This window comes from Taeniopygia guttata, chromosome 10 (genome assembly GCF_048771995.1).
Source record: "Taeniopygia guttata chromosome 10, bTaeGut7.mat, whole genome shotgun sequence".
Lineage (NCBI taxonomy): Eukaryota > Metazoa > Chordata > Aves > Passeriformes > Estrildidae > Taeniopygia > Taeniopygia guttata.
Window position 1 is genome coordinate 13517366 of NC_133035.1, and position 18788 is coordinate 13536153.

The 18788-nt window shown below is 48.6% G+C and overlaps 1 protein-coding gene across 3 annotated transcripts in view; it reads left to right on the plus strand.

Annotated features, from left to right (window-relative positions):
• The window catches only part of NTRK3 (neurotrophic receptor tyrosine kinase 3), a 201069-nt gene that overhangs the window by 45889 nt on the left and 136392 nt on the right, over positions 1-18788 (plus strand). For all 3 annotated transcript variants that reach the window (XM_030281417.4, XM_030281419.4, XM_030281418.4), the window contains exons 4-7: positions 7028-7096; positions 14139-14296; positions 16555-16697; positions 17274-17415. In XM_030281417.4, the coding sequence (XP_030137277.1) occupies positions 7028-7096; positions 14139-14296; positions 16555-16697; positions 17274-17415 (512 nt within the window). The remainder of the gene's footprint in view (positions 1-7027; positions 7097-14138; positions 14297-16554; positions 16698-17273; positions 17416-18788) is intronic.

Consider the following 18788-nt stretch of genomic DNA (forward strand, 5'->3'; position numbering starts at 1 on the left):
GCCTGGGTATTTGGAGTGATCTCCCAGCTGGGTGGCACCTCTGATGGGTACCTGTCCCTATTGCTTCAAGGATGTTTATAGAATAATTGAAGTTGGACAAAAACTCTAATATGATCAAAGTCCAATTACAGTGTACTCAGAGATGCTGGGAAATGCCCTGTGGGCATCGCTGTCCTTCCCATGCCATCTCCTCAAGCTGTGCCTTGCCACAGCTCTGAGCTCCTCCCTCACGCAGGGCCATCGGGTTGGCTCTGGGTTCACTGGAAACCCGTGAGCAGGAGGCATTCCCTGGTTATTCTCTGTTCCCAGCTTGAAGAACAATGCAGTTTGAAGCAAACAGGGTTGGATAAACCCAGCCCCTTGCTGGAGCTGGCAGCTGGCAGCCCTTGTCCTCAGCTGGCACTCATCTCCAGTATTACTTCTGCATGCCAAAGCAGGAGGAAAGCCCAGTGTACAGTAATATTTCAGTCTAATGGACCTAGAATTGCTGCAGTTTGGGACAGAGGAAATGAGGTGGGAGCAGTGAAGCCCTGAGGACCTCTTGGCTGCAGTAGGGCAGCTATGGACGAAGGCTCTTGCCTGTTGCAAGTTGATTTTTCTTTTCCTTGAGCAGAAGACTGGCCAATTCTGTGGATGCTGCTGGACTCTGCCCTGCAGGGAAGCTGGCAGGCAAAGGGAAAGCAACTGCAGGGCTGACCCAGCTTTTAACCTTTCCCCAAGTCCTCTGAGAGTCCAGATGTCTTTGGAGAAGAGCAATGGACACTGCACACAACAAGGGCGAGTTGAGTGTAGTGCAGAGGGTCAGACCCCTGCATCTGCTCTGCCTCGAAGCACAGGGGACAGTGTGACCCGCATCTGGTGACGCCTTCCCATCTGTACCGTGTGCTGGACTGAAACTGTGGGCAGCAATAAACTCTGAGGGGTGATTTGTCTCTGAACAGAGCTTTGTGCAGCTGGGAGATGCCTCAGAAGAGATTACTTGGAGGGTGTGCAAGTGTCATGGGGTAGGAGATGGCCTTTAAAATCAAGGCTGGGTTGAAGGCAGCAGCGGGACACGGCTGCTGCACTGCAGAGGCACTGGGAGGAGAGGTGTGGGGCAAATGTGCTGCTGTGGGAGCCCTGTGACAGAGGTGTGGTGCCTTAATGCCTTCCCTCTTGCTCTGCAGCTTTTGTTTTTTAATGCTTTTGTTTGAAGAACAATGCAGGAGATCAGCCCCTTCTGCATCCCTCAGCCCTGCTTTAGTGTGAGTTTGAAAATCAGGGACCTGCAGCTGAGAGATGCAGAGGGCTTGGTGGCTCCTTGCTCCAGTACCACCCCTCCAGGAGCAGTGGTGTGCATGTGGAATGGCAGGGTGTCCTCTTGTGTGTCACCCACCATGGTGCCTCTCTCCTCTCTGCTGCAGGGTGCTCTGAGTTTGGGAAATTATTGCAGATTCTGACTCCAGCCCTAGAACAAGAAATAATTTGTGGGGAGTGACATGATTATGACATGACACATGCCTCACGAGGTACAGGACTGAACCTGTGGACAGGAGAAAGGATATAGTTTTGCTGCCCAAGTGCACAAAGGGAGATTGAACCTTGGAGACTTTTTGGTTCTGCTGTGTTTGGGAGTCAGAAAAGCCCTGGGGGTTGCTGGGCTGTTGCTTGAGGAGCAGAACTGAGCTGCAGGTAATGCCAGACCATGGCTGAGGACCTGTTAATTGTCTCACTCCTCCACAGCACCAATAGATGCGTCCTGCTGCTGAGCCTGCACAGGGAGCAAATCCAGAACTCCTGGCAGCTATGAAATCCCAGGCTGACCAGTCTAATGGCACATCCTGTTCTGCTCACTCTGCTTTCCTGGCTTGCGAGGCTTGCACGCATTTGGCAGTGCCCAGTCCTTTTCCAGGCTGTCTCCAACGTGTCCTGCTGGGACTTGGGGCTGAGCTATCGGAGATTCCAATCAAGTCTAGTGTTTGCAGAGCCCGATTTGTGGGGAGGCCTGTCCTGCCACAGCTTCTGGGACTTGTTGGAGTAATTTTAGCACATTCATTAAGGGAGGACAGTACATTTTTTCCCTTAATGAGCAAAGCTGCTTACTAAACAGGAAGAGGAGGGAGGGGGACAGGGAAGGCAGGGAGGGTGATGGGGAGTGTAACAGTGCTTTTAGAGGTCATTGGAGTTATCTGGCAGGGATAAGCAAGCCTGAACGGAGCTGCCCTTACAGCAGCATGTGAAGCGGTGACATTCTCCTCTCCTGTGGCCACCATCACCCAGCTAAGGCTGCAGTGAGCTGTGAGATGATGGGAAGCACCTATTGTGCCCAGATAGCAAGGGAGTTGCATGCAGTGCCACCAGCATATCCAGCACTGGGGACCACAGCTGAGGATGTGCATCTCTCCTCACATTGTTGCCAGGCACTCGCTCGTGCTCCCTCAGCCCCAGCTGCTCTGGGAAGTTAATCCCTCCCAGTCAGGATTTTCATAGTGGCACCATGTTATTAAAACGTGTGAAAAACTTCTTCCATGCAGAAATAAATGTGTCAGCTTGGAAACAAGGGCAAGTGGAGGATGGAGCTGCGTGGAGGAGGGACAGGTGCACAGGGTCCCTCCCCAGCAGCAGCGTTTCTGCCATTGCGTTGAGCTGAACTGCATAAAATAACTTACAGTTTAATTACAGGGGCTCCTGCTTGTTGGTGTCATTAATGAGGCAACTGGCTTAATTTAGCTGAATAAAAATGGCTTTAATAGTGGAAACACTTTTGGCTGCTGCGTAATTAAGGGAAAAGAAAAAAATGCTGTCTCCTCTTGCATTAAAGTCCACTTGTTCTGGTCTGCACAGATCTGGACCCCTCTTTGTTCCACCTTCATCCATCCTCTTTTTAACCCCAGGAGCTCGTTCAGGACTCCATGGGGCACCCCACAGCCCCGTCTGTCACTCATGCTGTGACAAAATGGCAAAGGTCACCTCCCCTCCCTGTCGGTCCAGCAAGGTCTTGGCAGTGCCTGCGGGAGCCGTGGGAGTGTGGGACATGGTGTGTTCCCCCCTGAGATGGAGGAGGAGGATGGAGGGAGGAGCAGGAGCTGGGATTCAGCTGTCACTCAGTGGTGACAGCCTGCAGAGAGGTGCTGCTGGACAGGGCTGCTGGGGACAGGAGCAGGAGCCTTGGGAGCTGTACAGTGGTCTTGAGCCCGAGCCAGGGTGGGTTGGGTGGCTCTGCCCTGGACCTGCTCCATGTGAGCTCTCTCCAACCCTCTCTCCCTACTCAGCTCCTTTTGGAGGCAAAAAGCACCCTGGCAGCTACTTCTAGAGACTGTCTGCATGGAAAAGAGCATCTTGTGAGTGATGGAGAAAATGTCCCATGGCAAGGAAGCACTTTGAATATGTTCCAGGGGTGCTGATGGCAGATCTGTCCTGGGAGAGACAGGCTCCTGTTCATTGCTGAGAAAAATGCAGGGAAGGCATTTTGCTTCCTTCTTCCTGTGTTTCCTTGATGTGTGATGTGCTGTGTTTTGTCACAGGTGGAACTGATGCATAGGCTGTTATAAAGGTTGTCTGGCACGCTGCTGCAGGACTGCTTCCACTTTCCTATAATTCTGCCAGATTTTAATTGCTCAGACTGAAGTTTTCCCTTCTGGGTGTCTGCTCCTGGCTGATTCTATTTTTTATTTCTTTCTAGTTTCACATAAGTGCTTTCTTAAATGTCTGAGGTGGCAGAAGGGAGGTTAGGAAAAAGATGTTTTGTCCAAGCAAGAAAATGCTGGTGGTGCTGCTGTTACAGAACATTTGCATCCTCCTTTCGTGGAGGGAAAGCAATCTTGTCAAAGGGCAGATTTTGCTTGGAAGACTTGGTTTTGCTCAGGGACATCTTAGGTCAGCAGAATGGCTCTTGGTCCAGTTGAGGGGGAGAAGTTTTGCAAAGGACGCTCAGGAATGAGTAAGGGGGAGGAGTAGCAGCTCTTCTTGGGACACTGCAGTTGGTGTGGGAGGGTGTAGAAGTGGGGAAGATCATAGGAAATTTGGGCATGGATAAGGAAATTGAGGTTGAGAAATATTTGGGAGTAGTTGGAGAGCACTGAGTAGTGTGATTCAGCCAGCTAGGAGGGAGAAGGAAATGGGTCAGGAAGAAGCTGGCACTGCCCAGCCACAGCATAGGGTGGTGGGGTTCTTGTCATGCCTGTAACAGGGATTTGGAGGTGGCAACAGGCTTGGAAATGCTGCAGAAAGGCAGAATGGGCCTTTGAGAGGCCTTGATTTGGAGCTGTGAGAAGACCAGTTCTGGATGTGAGTGCCTTGATTTTCCCCAAACCTCCCCATTTATCCTGTAAAGAACACTGGGAAACTTGGTGTGTGCAGCTGAGGTTTGTGACTGTGGGGAACCTTGCAAACACCAAACAGGAGTTACAAAGTGCTGGAGCTCAGAGCCTCACCTGTGGAGCCATAATCTAATTTCCTCGTGTGCATGCACTGTGATTCCATCTCTAATTACAGAATCACATGCTCCCTTCCCCAGGAAACCTGTCCCATCCAGCACGTGGGACGGAGCTGTTCTGGGGAGAAATCACTGCTGTGCAGTGAAGTTTCTCTGGAGTAGCTCTATTTTCTGCAGCACAAGTCAGTAGCTGTACCCTTTTGTATGTGGAATCCCAGTGCTGGCATCTCTGACCTTTGGAGTTTTTGTGACCGAAGTGGTGTATTTTAATGTGTGTTTGTGTGCAGCTCCTTTCGGCCTCTGTGCTGAGGTCTGTCTCTGAGCCTGAGGAAGGACCTTTGTGATGTTTTGGAGTGCCCAAGGTGTCTGTTTCCAGTGACAGACACGCTCCTCCCTGTGTGTGTCCAGGCTGATCTGAAATGGAGCCGGGGGTGTGTGACCCCCTGACCAGCCCTGCAGAAGTTGATGGTCAGGTCAGATCAAACACTGGCTTTGCCCTTTAAGAACAGAGTCTCTGGCCAGATGTGTGCCAGGGAAGAGCCATCTCCTCTGTCCCTAATGCTTGCTGTGGGTTATTGTCTGGGGGAGGGAGGAGGAGGTAGGAGTTGGTTTCCAGGCACTGTGGGAGTTGAGAAGCGGAGCACATCTGCCTGGCAAAGCCCCTTGCATTAGTGAGGATGCATCCTTTCTCCATCTCTCTGTGTCCTAAATTGTAATAACACGATCATGCTATTTTTGATTCCCTTATTTGCGTGGAAAGCCTGTTGTTTTTTCTCTTCTCTTTCAGAATCCAATTTTCTCTTGACATTTCTGCCTAATGTAGCAAAACATGACCTTTGAGAAAGGACATTCCAGCGAGATTCACTCCCTCCTCTGCATTTCTGCCTCTCTCCCACATCTTGCTGTCTCTCATGCATCCCCTTTACGCTTCCTTCTTCTCCCTGGGCTGGGGGAGGGAGTTTACTGTCTCACTTTTCAGTAACAGTGAGCTGCTCCTTCCCCTCCCACTTTTCATCTGTCTTTGCAAATTTTCCAGGTGGTCAGTGCTCTGGGGTGGATAAAGGAGGGAGTCTTGTAATATTTTTGTTCCCCCCCAGCTTAGCTTTACCTGCCTTTATCAGAGGCTGGAAGCAGTTTGTCTACAGACGTGGGAATGGTGGGATCACAGTCGTGTGAAATGAGGTACCTGTGGTTTGCTGTGGTTCCCACAGCGGGGTAGTCTGATGTGAAGCAGAGCCAGAATTTAAAAAGGCAACACTGTGCCATCCTTGTGTTTGGGCTTGTTCTCGTGCCAGGCTCGTGGAGAGCCTTTGGGACAATGCTTTGCTGTGTGAGCAGCTTCCCCACTCCTAACTGCAGAGTTCTATGCAGGTGGGACCGGACCAGAATTGCTTTTCCCTTGCTGAAACTCAGTGTAAGGGAAGAAATGAATCTGCCACCCCAAATCCTTGTGCCAGCAGGAGCCATTCAGGGGTTTGCTCTCTTGGTTTTAGCACTTATTTGCAAATCAGATGGGGTTTGGGGGCTGAGCCTTGCACAGCTGGACTGCCTTGGGTCATACCTCCTACTTGGCCAGCCCAGAGCTGAATGAACCTTAGGTGATTGATGCCTCTGGCTCTTCATTGCTCTTCCCAATGTGGGCCAGGCTGAGGCACAGGGGCTGCCCTGCCTGCCTGTGGCTCACAGCAGAGATGGATTTGGTGAAGGATGGATTTGGTGAGGTAACACCTCCTGTGTGATCTGGAAACCAGCAGAGGTCAGGCATTTGTGGTTCTCCCAGAACTTGTGATCACTCATTCCTCTGCTCACTCACCCATGGGCTGGTCACTTGGCTGGTGGCTCAAAGGCTGGCCAGGTGTCCCTGGGAAGGCTGGCCAGAACAGAATGTGTTTAATTACCATCTTTTTGGGCTGTTGGAACCCGAGGGCTGTTCTCCTTCTGCTCACCCTGCTCCAGACACATTTCTTCCTCTTGTTTTTATTAATTCAGTTCCTTTTACATTCTTTCATCCTCTCTGGCTTTCAGCTAAAGAGAAGATGTCTGCTGGGTTGCAAAGCTCTCCCAGGTAGATGAGATTTATGTTTTTGCAAGTTTGGGCAGATGGAGAGAGGGATGGGGAGCTGTTGGCTGCTGTAGCAGTGGTACCCCTGGGTGCACGCAGCCATGCTGGGACACCTGGAATGCACAGCTACTGCAGATCATATGATAACACCTTGGGTAATCATCGTGCTGTCATTTGAACCTGGCTGTTACTATTTTTAACGTGAGATTTGCACTTAATTTTTTGTTCAAGTTCTGAAATTAGACTTGTTCTTTTTGCTTATGGTTGGTTGAACTCCAGATTCATGGGCAAGAATCAAACATTGGATTTTCTTTTTCCTTAACATTGCAGCAGGATAAAAATGATTTTTCCCCTTTAAAAAAAATAGAGAAAGTTTCATTTGGGTTTGTCCTCATTAAAGTCTCTCATTATGAAATCTGAACTTGGTTTCTAAACTGCTTGACAGCCTCCCCATCGAGGAGGACGATGAGCTCTGTGGAGGTGGTAGGGCTGTGTGCAGGAAGAATTATTTACAGTGCCTACTTTATTTTTTTTCTTCTCTTAATTTTCAGAGACCTCTCCGGGAACCGGCTCACCACTCTGTCATGGCAACTCTTCCAGACACTGAGACTCTTTGAACTGTAAGTCCCACCCTGCGGGTATCTCCTGGGAAAAGACAGGAGGCTGAGAGGAGGAACGATTTCCAAATAGAGTTATTTTGAAGCCAGCGAATAATTACCTAAAACTCCAGTGGGCAGCAGCATCTTTGGGAGGCTTTCCTGGGTATGGGAGCACCAGAGCAGAACTGCTTCTCTTTTAACTTCACAGCAGCTGGCTAATTAATGTCGGGATGATGAACAAGTCATGCTTGGAGTAGTAAATGGTTGACTAACTCTGGGAGCACATTAGAAATACTTACTAGGCCAGATTTTGAGTGAATCTCTTCAAACACTTGCTCTCATCTATTGCAGGGTAGGGCTAACTGCTTTTCTTTAGTTGGTGCACATGCTTTGCAAGCCACCTCTGCTTTTTAGGCCCATGATTCCCTTTCTCTCTAGCAATGGAGACACCTCCAGCTCTGATGTGGGAGATGATGAGATAGTTGTGTCTCCTGGGGCTCTGGTGGCCTTCAGCCTGCTGAATTATTGATAGAGCATTCAGCATCGTGCTTGAAGAATAAGTGGACACGAAATCAATGGAACGTTGCCCTGATGACCTGTTTTGTTGAATTTTAGGAATAGTTGTTTGGTGGGTATAAAAAAATATATATGTAGGATTTGTCCCAGAGGATCCTGGGAAGCTCCATTCATCCTCACTGATGATCAATAGAGCTGTAAGCTAGAAGTGACTTATGAAAGAATAAAGACAGTCTTTCAAGTGGGAGTAAGTGTGTTATCACTGGTGTTACTGCAGTGTATTTTATTTCTGTCAAATTGTTAAATGAAAAATACTAATAGTGATATTAGAAAATGGAGAAACGCCCTTCTAATGGTGGAATTTGCCTTGCAGAGTTAAAATGCTGAATTCAGAATTTGTCTCCTTGCTGATTACAGCTCAAAATATTTTTCAAGCCTGGCTCAGGTTTCAAGTTTAATAGCATGAGTCATTTGTATTCTTAGACCTTTACTTATTGTCATTGCACTGTCTGGCAAAACCCAGATTGATGGTTGTTACCCAAGAGAGACCCAAGAGTGGAGGAGCAAATGGGGCTGCAGTCCTGAGCTGGAGGCACTCGCAGGGCCCGGGGTAATGGTGAGCCTGCAGATTAATGGGAATACTTCCAAAGGGGCTCATTTTTATGTGCTTTTGTTTCATTTGGTCATATTTTGTTTCCTTAGGCACGCCCCAGGTCTGCCAGCTCCATCTGGGCTCAAAATACCAATACCAAGCACAAAGGGAATTGAGAAGCTGCATTTTGGGCAGCAAAGGGTATTTCACCTGATGAATACATCTGTGCTGTCCTGATATGATGATCTGGCAGGGAGCTGGTGTGCTTGGGGTGGCTTTGGATGGTGTCAGCAGAGTCACTTGGGGCCAGCACTCTGCAGCTTGGCAAGCGGGAAGGAGCTGAATTACTTGGCTCCAGTTGGAGCTGTGCTCAGAGAAGCTTTCTTGGAGATAACAAACCCCAATGAACGAAAGAAGTGCACAAAGAAATGCAGGAGATGACTGAGCTGGTTGGTAGGATGCCATGGTGGGGTGGGAAAGCAGAACTGATGTGGTGTGTGTGGTCCATGGTGTCCCATGGGGAGGCTTGGCATCGTGTGGGGCAGGAGCCTCTCCTGCTCCAGGCTGTGAAAGGGGTCTTGGCAAACCAACCTCTGGCAGCAGCTCCAGTGAGCAATTTAGACCTAGGAATGTGCCTGCCCACAGGGACTGCCCTGCTGTTGGCTGGGCTGGACCAAGAGCCCAGCCAAATGGTCAAGTCCATTTGACCATTTGACAAATGGTCAAGTCCATTTTTCCTAAAGAATTGCTTTAGGTGCTTTGTGACAAATGTTCCCTCTGAGTAACTAAGGATCCTTCATCCACATAAGCACAGCTAGGACGGAGATTACCACAATAATGTGGTGAAGCTGTTCCACAAACACAACAGGAGAGGGATTTTTATTGGATGTCCCCTGAGATGTCAGTTTTTAAGGGACAGGGGGATGTGCCAGCAGCATGCTTCCTGACACTGAACTTTGGAATTGTTGGAAAGAAGGCAGCACAGAGGTGTAGCCTGAGCTATGGGCTCTGAATAATCATTCACATAAAGATGTTGGGAATTAAGATAAACACACGTTCCCTGCTGTGAGGGGGTTGTGGTCCTGACTGCTAGAAGGATGGGACCTGTTGGTGCAGAAGAGCAGATCTCCAAGTTGGGGAGAAATTACTAACGGATCCACCAAAGTGGGAAATACTGTATTTTTTGTTTTTAGAAATGCAGAGGATGGGTGAGTAAGAGACAGTTTTTCGGCACACTGAGCTCCAAGGAGGCTTCCAGAACCTGGGAGGGAGACAGAATACATGGCCCACATAAAGCGAGTGTGAAACACTGGTGAAAACTAGAAAGGGAGTTGCAGATTGACATCAGCCAAGGAATTGAAACTGAGCCCAAAACTCTGTGGAAAGGGAGAAGGTGGTGAGCAGCAGAGGCTGATGCAGAGACAGCCTGGGGAAGACTGAGCAGCAGCATTTGTGAACAGCAGTGGAGAGGCCAGAAGACTCCAGGGACACAGAGCAGCAGGCCAGAGTCTCTTCTCCAGAGGGCTGTGTTTGTGTGGAGGGTTGGTGGAACAAGTGGGTGCACCAGAGATGCCTTATACTGAATTCCAGTGCCCCTGTGCTATCAGGAAATCATGGATCCAGAGGAAGGAAAGTCATCCAAGCCAAAACCGTGACTTACAATGAGGCAACTCGGAGCAGTGGAGCATGTGGTGAGGGAAGCAGTGGGAGGATTGTCTCCAGGAGAGTGCTGGGACGAGAGGAACTACAACTGAGTGTGACATGGAGATTGCCAGGGAGCACGAGACCTGATAAAGCCACTCACAGTGAACAATGAGGAGTAAAGATCAGAAGAGTACTGGGCAGGTGGAGGGCAACTTGGGGCTTGAAATTGCTGCTTGGCTGCATCCAAGGCGTCACAGCCTCATGAACGTGGTAATGCTTTAAAGAAGAATTTCTTGTTCAACAGAGCTGAGATTTTTCCCTGCTGACTCACTGAAGAAAGGTTGGCAAAAATGAGGCACACGTCCAGAGAGTATTATCTCTTGCTCATTCTGGCCAGAAACAAGGCTTGGAATTGTTTCCAGTAACTCCAACCCTAATTCCCATGTCATGGGCTGACCTTGACCAGCAGGGCTCAGGCTAATGAGTGCACAACTCTCCTAAGTCTGAAGCTGAGTGTGTGCAGGGAAGCATCTGACACATGCAACAGCTCATAAATGTTGGACTTAGAGCCTTTCTTATCCAGAAGTCACAGCTGGTTTCCTCTTTCATGTCCTTGGCTTCCTTTGTCATATCCTCAGAGAGCTTAGAGCTGACATTTCAAGAAATTCCTTCCCGGAAAGACCTAAGACTGGATCCAATTACATCTTTGGTTGTATAAAACCTTGTAGTCCTGAACATCTTGCTGCTCTGCCCGACCCATCAGCATTTCTAATACCAGCAGTCCCTGCCAAGTTGCCCTGCAGTACATTTCTGCAATGCTACAGCAAGAGGCTTTGGTGGGGATGGGGCACAGCAGCATTTCTGTTAATGTTATGAGTCCAACTTAACAGGGTCTGTGCCTCCAGCTTTGAAACTTGTCACCACTGGCAGTCCCAGTAATAGAGCTGTGGCCAGACAGTGGGTCTGCTCTCTGTATTAGCTGAGCCAGCTGTCAGGCAGCACACACCACTCCCTGTCCCAGTCCTTCCCTTTCTATCCCAGCCCCTTCTGGCAGGGGTTCAGAAATAACAGTTTTGGTTGGACCACCAAGAGAAACCCTGGTTCTGGGAAATTAATAGTAATTTAAAAAATTAGATTTTGTTCTCTCTCTGCTGCGTGCTCTTTGCTTCTCAAGCTTAGGGAAGTGGCCTCAGTCCCAAGGTAGGAAGAGCATTTTAATTGTAAGAGTATGAAACCTTGGCAGGAATATTATGTGAATTGAAACAGACAGGAGAAGTGTGGCAAGGATCTCTGCTGCCCTCTGAGAGGTTTTAGCTGCAGACAGCTTTGCTTTAGGTGATGAGGAGGGAGGAATGGGACAGGGCGTGTGTCTCATTTAGCTGCCTTGCCTGGAAAAATACTGCTTGTGTGTGTGAAGTCCCTGTCTATTCCAGAACACACTGGAGTGTTGATGGCATCTGTCTCCCACACTGGTCCACCCTGGTGAAGGCTGTCCAGGCAGTTTTGGGAGACAGTGGGTGCAGCTCTCTGCAGGGAGCAAAGTTGGGCTCAACCAGGCACCAGCAGCATCAGTTTTGTTGAAGAGTTGACTTGATGCCTGCATGGCTCTAAGGTTTTGGTTTTGATGGGTCATTGTCCCATCAAATGGCAGCTCATGGAAGGATTGCCACGATTTTCCTCTTTCCCAAACATAGTGTGCCTGTTTATGGAAGGGGCTGTGCCATGAATACACCCTACTGTCACCCTCTGCTTATGCTGCTGGTGGATGGCTCTGTCTCAGGTGCAGGTTCAGACCCTTTTTGGATGAACTCCTTGAGTGACAGAGCAGCTCTGCTTGTGCAGGGAGCCCAGCACAATTTGGCAACAATTTCAGCCGGCATGCAAAAAATGCCCTTTGGGTTTGTTTGTTCATTCCAGGAGTAAGTTGTGTTGGATGTGTCCCACAAAGGGCCCCTTGCCTTAATTCTCACTGGGGTGCTGCTGCACCCGTGGTCTGCAGCACATGGCAGTGTCCTCTGGTCCAACAGTGTCTTTTGTCCAAAGGGTCCCTTGTGGCCCCCAAGGTGCTTCTTCTTGTAGGAAGAGAAGGTGCATTTATGTCCACAAGCAGAGGGTTGTGGGCAGTGGAGGTGTGTTACAGAAAAGTGAGAGGAAGAGTTGGATGTAGCTGCATCTCCTGATGGTCCCTGCAAGGGAAGGAGTCTGAGAAGAGGATTGAAAGTCCAGGTTTTTAGGACAGTGTGAGTGTGGAGTTCCCTATGCACCTCCCTGGTGAGCTGGCTGGCACAGCAAGGCAGGCAGCAGGCAAGGAGGAAAGGGTGTTTTCTGCATGTTAGGAATGCCTTAGCAATGCATGTTAGGGACAAGGGGTGCACACATGTACCCTTTCTACCCGCAGAGCTGTGCCAGCTGCCCGTGGCACTCAGCACATCCAGCCCCTGATGGGAGTTAATTTGTGCAAAAGCCCCTCTGGGGGTCTCGATTAGAGCGAGTTACACTGCTGGTGTTGGGGCAGGCTGTGGGGAAGTTCTGCCCTGAAGCCCGTGGCTCCTGTATTATTCATGGCCCTTCATGAATTAACAATGGGCCGGGAAAGCTGCTGTCTGTTACTTACAGAGCTGCCCTTAAGTGCTAGGACAGCAGCTCTCCCAGCAGCCTCGTTTGGTGAGGATATTTGCAGCAGGGCAGAATTTCTCCCCCATTGCATCTGAGCTCCCCCAGCTCCCTGCCAGGTCCCAGGGTACATCCCCAGTTACCTGTCCTGCCCTTACCTGCTTGCCATCCCGTGTCCTGTTGGCATCAGTAATTCTGGGGGCTCCTGAGAAGGAGATTCATGGTTGTGTAGAAGAGAATGTAAAGCCTGTGCAAAGCCCTGGCAGTACCTGTCAGAGCACGCAGGGAGTGTCTCATCACTCAAATCACTGCGCTAATCTGCTCTGGTCTGTTAAATTTAGTGCTTTGGCCTTTGAGTTGCTTGTCTGAGCCTTGTACCTGTGTCACAGAGGTTTATGTGCTTTCGGTGGGAAAGAAATGAACTAATGAAAAGCCACAGAGTGAAGCTTAACTCAGTGTTTGCACTGAAAAAAAAGGTCAGATGACATCTTGATGTATTTGAAAATGCAAAGTGGCACCATTAAGGTTCTGGTTAAGCAGCCCTGGGTGCTACCAGAAGACCCCTTCAGTTCCTCTTTTTGCAGCACTGTATTGAGAAAACAGCAGCTGCAGATGTTTGGAAGGTTGTTTCCAAATCCTGTTAGTCGGTGAAATTAATTTTGTAAAAGCAAGCATGAATTTTGCAGTAACATGTGGAACAGAGCAGGAAAAAACTTCCCCTGTATGATGGGGGATCTAGATATCACATGAAACAATGGTTTGACCTTTGGAGGTGCCCTTCTGCTTTGGGGTGTCTGAGCTCATCTTTGGTACTGCTGGCTCTGCTGATCACAACTTTCATTGCTTTACAGTTGTGTGGGGAGATATTTTGTTTGTTCAGGTTGTAACTCCTAGTTTTGCTCAAATTATTGCAGCCAGCTTTGGTAGCTCAGTCCTGACTGAGCACTGGGCTATTCTCCCTGCTGGGACTTGCATTTCTTGCATGCCCACAGACACCTGCAGAGCTTTAAAAATGTAAATGAAATGGTTAATAGGTTGGAAAATCAATTATAATAAACATTCCTGGTATATAAACTATGTGTAAGTGTGGTTTAAATGAAGTACATTAAAGGCAGTGCTTTTCTCCATTTCTCCTGGCCAGGTCAGCAGGGTCTCAGCACAGTGCTGATTGATTTGATTAAAATGCATGTTCCCCTGCACATTAGCTTGTGTTCTGGGTCACCAGGAGCCTGTGTTTGTACAAGGAACTTGGGAGAAGTGCTGCCAGCTTCTCTGAGTGCTTGTGGGGACTTGAATTGTGCTTTGCCCAGCAGAGTCTAGGACCACCGCTGAAGTGGGATTTGAAGCTGTCTGCTCCTCTGCTGAGGGGTCACTCTTTTGGGTGTCTGGGTGACTGTGCCACCAAGCCTCAGTAGTGCAGATCTTGTGGTGAGAGGCAGGACTGTGTCTGTGTGCTGCCCTGGGAGATGTAAAACCTTGTGTGCACTCATGAAGGAGACTGTGTGAACAGATGTGCGACCGTGGCAAGGACAGGAATAATAAGTGCCAGAAGAGCCCAGGCGGATAACGCAGAGACGGTTCAACTTTAGCTCTTACACATGCATGGTGTCTGTCCTCCTTGGGGGTCCCAGAGCCAGGTGACAGCTCTGCTCATCCTTCCCCATCCCACCATCCTCTCTCACCTCTCTCTGCCCGCAGGAGACTAGAGAGGAACCTTTTTAACTGCAGCTGCGACATCCGCTGGATCCAGCTCTGGCAGGAGAAGAGCGAGGCAAACCTGCAGTACCAGGATCTCTACTGCATGACCATGGATGCAGCCATCATCACTTTGAAGGAAATGAACATCACCCAGTGTGGTAAGGATCCCTGGGCTGGACACGAGGGAGGCCAGGAGGGATTCCTGTCCAATCCAGCACCTCAGCTTCAGGAACCTGATGTAGCAGGATCTCACCACATGGTTGAGAACAAGGAGGTTGAAGCTGGTTGGGATAGTTTGTAGATTAAAAATAGAATATCTGGGTAAATGTGAGGCTCCTATTAATGTGCATATGAAAGATATTGGGTGATTTGGGGCATTTTTTTCACTGCACTGCTGCTGCTTGTCAAAGTGTCTGTAGTGAGTCTGTGTGATGTCTTGAAAAGAGCTGTTTCATGTAAATCTTCCTGTGCCTAACGAATCCTAGAAGCAGCATATTGTTAAAAGACCCTGACGCTGAATCTTTTGTAATTACTCTTAGGAAATACATGTCTCTATTAATTTTCTTTTGTTTTATTTTTCAATTGAAATCCCATATCTGTAGGGAAGAGCCAGAAGTGACTTTATATCTCTTTCTATTTCCTACTGGTGTTTTAAAAGAGTCCAGTGGCCCCAGGAGCAACATGAGGCATGTTCAATAGTTATCCCTTTTTCCTGCACCTTGTTCACACATCAGCTGCCTGTTTGGTGTCAGGTTTTGCTCTGCAATTGCTATTACTGGAAAGCATCCCTTGCAGAGTAAGGAAAAAGAGATGTACCTTCCACAGAGCAATTAAATTGTCTGTACACAAGCAGCTGTCAAACTCACAAGCTGAAAAAAGGAGGAAAACTAGACTTATTTTTTTTTAATATAATCATCCTCTGTACTAGGGATTTGGGCTTGTTACTTGTAGCAGTAGTAGACAAACCCCACACGTTTGAATTTGCATGACTTAGTTTTTTTGTTGTTTTGTTGGTTAGTTTTTTTTTTTTTTTTTTTTTTCCAAGTTCACCCTGTCTCTTTAAGCTCTGGAAATTGGCCAAAGTGTGCCTTTGTGTGGATGAACTAAAAAGATTTGAGAGTGCTGTAATTTCCGCCCCACATGGGATGAATAAGCTGCAAGGATTAAGCAGCAACAAAAAAATCCTTAGGGATCAGGGAGAGGAGGAGAGATGGCTCCATCAATGGTGGTATTAGACTGCAGGGGACAGCAGGGTGCTGATTTGGGAGAAAAAATGTGCTGGTGTGCAGGGTAAGCATCTCCTCTGACCATGCAGACTCCTGGAAGGGTAGGGAGCCACAGTGGTCTGCTTTCCTCAAGAGGAGTCTTTCTGTTCAAGCATTAAGACTCCAGGGATGTTGATTTGTCCTTGTCCTTTGGTGCTGAGGGCAGGCATGGCTTGGTGTGGCCATGTTTGATCCCAGCTCAGCCTGGAGAAGACCATACATCGTCCTTCCCATCTCCTTCTCCACTATTCCTGCCACCTATGCAGCTTTGCCAGGTTTTGACTGCTGATTTCTTTCTTCTGACAACACCCTAATCAGTACAATGCTCCTTCCTGGTGCCACTCTCTGATGGCCATGAAAGGGTGTGTGTGTCCCCATCCATGACTTTGCCTTGGCATGATGGATGCTGCTGCCCTGTGGTGGGATGGGACCACTGGTCAGTTCCTCCTGCCCTGCTTACTCAATTTGCCTCTGAAAACCTCCCCTACTCAAGAAGACTTTGGCCTTCTTGCAACCAGAACATCACAAGGATATTTGGTGCCCGTGGCAGCAAGGAACTGGTGTAAATCACAGCCACCATAAATCAGCGAATCCCTTTGCTACCACCAAGGAAGAACAAGGGCACCTTCTATTAGGAGAGCTGCAGTTAATATGAGGACACATTCTTGGTCATCTTTTCTTGATTGTTATAAATTAGAGGGATACTTTCTTCACCTGGAATGCTGAGTGCTCTGTGCCTTGTCCCTGGGGGTGGGGATGCCTTGGATCCTCTCCCAGTACACACAGTTTTCTGATCCCAGGTGACTGCCCTCGTGAGCAGCTTCCGTGGGAGTAAAGAGATGGGTATGGGGGTTGTGTGAGAGGAAGAGTGGCCAGAATTGGACAGCAACTTTTGGATTCGAAGCTGATGAGAGGGTCTGCTCAGCTAGGATGTCTCCAGTGTCTAGATTTTCTCCTGTCTCCAACACCCCTCCTCTTCTTGGTCCTTTTCTTGGTAGGGCGAGGCCATTCTGTTGCCTCATGCTACTCATCTCGGGGTGTTGGAGGCTGATTTGGAAAGCAGCTTGGTGGCATCTGAGTTCACACACTTCCTGTGGCTGGCTGTAGAAAATTATGCCCCACACCTGAGCAGTTTTTTTTGGCTCCTCTAGACCTTCCTGAGATCAGTGTGAGCCACGTGAACCTGACGGTGCGGGAAGGGGAGAACGCCGTCATCACCTGCAATGGCTCAGGATCGCCGCTGCCGGACGTGGACTGGACAGTGGCTGAGCTCCACTCCATCAACACCCACCAGGTAGGGGCTGCAACACCTGAGGGCTGCCTGTGCCCAGTGTGGCAAGAGTAAAGCAGCCCCCACGGTTTCCCAGGTCCGTGCATGCAGGGCAGAGAGTCAGGTAGATAGTATGAGAAAAGAGAAATTGTTGTATCCAAAGGAGAGCTGAAGCCATGCTCTATCCACATGAGAAGCTGGGGGATCCCAGAAGGGAGGAAAATATTTCCTCTGTAGGGCCAGAAAGTGAAGATGAGAGAGCCTCAGAGCTCAGTGCTCCCTGATTGAATTAACTCATGTGTCCTCTGATGGAACTCCAGTGAAACTGCCTGTTTGCAATAGCTAAGTAAGATTTTCCAGAGGCTGGCCATGTTTATCAGTGCTACAATGGCTCTCCCCTTCCCTGTATTTCCTCTTACAAGATGTGGTGTATTTGATCAGGTGAGGAAATACCTCCCTTCACCCAGATCCCAGCTGTCTTTGGATTTTGGAGGCCTCCTCACATGGAAACTGTGATCCTCCTTTTCTGGGAGTGGTAGAGGGGAGGAAAGGAGCCACCAGATACTGATTTATGTCTGTATTTCTCCCTGGGATTTTTAGACCAACCTCAACTGGACCAATGTTCATGCCATCAACTTGACCTTGGTGAATGTCACCAGCGAGGACAATGGATTCCTGCTTACCTGCATTGCTGAGAACGTGGTGGGGATGAGCAATGCCAGTGTGCTGCTCACTGTCTACTGTAAGTACTAGTGGAGAGACCTTGTCCCTACAGACCCTGGAGGGACTGCCCTGGGAGCTGTTTGAATGCATGGCCACTTGCTACCTGTGTCATACTGGTTTTGTGGGTGAAGATTAGGAGAAGCTGAGCACAGTGAGCTGGAGGTGGATCCTTGCACAGCTCTCCTCCTCAAATGTCAGTAATTTTGCTTTCCTGATGCCTGCATTGATCCAGAAATGAGCACAAGAGCAGGGAAGGAACAGCAGTGCCACACTGGTGGTGGTGGGAGTTTCCTTCCTGTCTTGGAAGATTCAGTAGACTAAAGGAAAGCCATAGAGAGACTAAAAATCTCTTAACAAAAGCAAAGTTTCTTTCCTGATGCTATGTGAAAGTTCAATGGTACCCTTGCTCAAGACAGTTTAAAACTTGCCACTAATTTCAGGGACATTAGGATTTCCTCTCAGGTCAGATCCTACAAAGTTAAACTGCAAATGTCATATAAATGTGCATGTGTCAAATTTGAACTGTTCGCTTTTATCTGCAAGTAGCTCAACTTTCTTTGTGCTTTCTAATATAACAAAACCCTGACCTTAAAAGGAAGTTTACACAGCTCTGTGGTCTCAAGCAGCTGAGATTTGCTATATTTTGCTGTGTCTGTAATATTTGCCCTTACTCTGTAGTTTGAAAATGTCCCCCACCTCAACCTTGCCATGTAGAGCAGAGACCCTTGTGGGATTCTAACTGCTCTTGGTAAAACCATTCATGCTGTGTGATGCTTTACTACTTTCATCTTCCTTCCAATAAGTACTATTGATGGATTGAAGGATGGAGGTAATTAAAGTTCAGCCCAGCTCAGAGCTGACTGGTCAGCAGATGGATGTTTTTTGCACGGTGTTTTAGCATCTGTTCCTCCACCCCTTAAACAGCACTATGCCCATGCCTATTTTCACCCGTGAAATCCTCTAAGCTGCTGACAGTTTCTGCTACCCTTGCTCTTGTTGCACAGAGCCATCGCTCAGGCTGTAATTTTACACTGAAAAGATCTGGGTTTGTGCATGTAGGTGGCTGCCTGTTTTGAATCCCCTTGCCAGGAAGATATGAACAAGCCACATGCAGATCTGGGCTCGCAAATGAAAGAGGGACACGACTGTGTGGTTCAGGGTAGATGGGCTCTGGTGGGAGAATTTTGCTGAGCTCCAACCAGCTTTGCACCTTTTTCTCCTTTCTCAACTTCACTGACTTAAAAATTCAGTGTCTTTTTTCACAAAGATGGGTCAAATTTAGTATGTTGGTTTTCTTCCTTGTGGATGCCAAATGGATTGTCTTTGCAGCTGGATGGTAGCAGGAAAAGAAGAGTTTTAGGGAAGACAAAAATCATTGTGTCACATATCTTT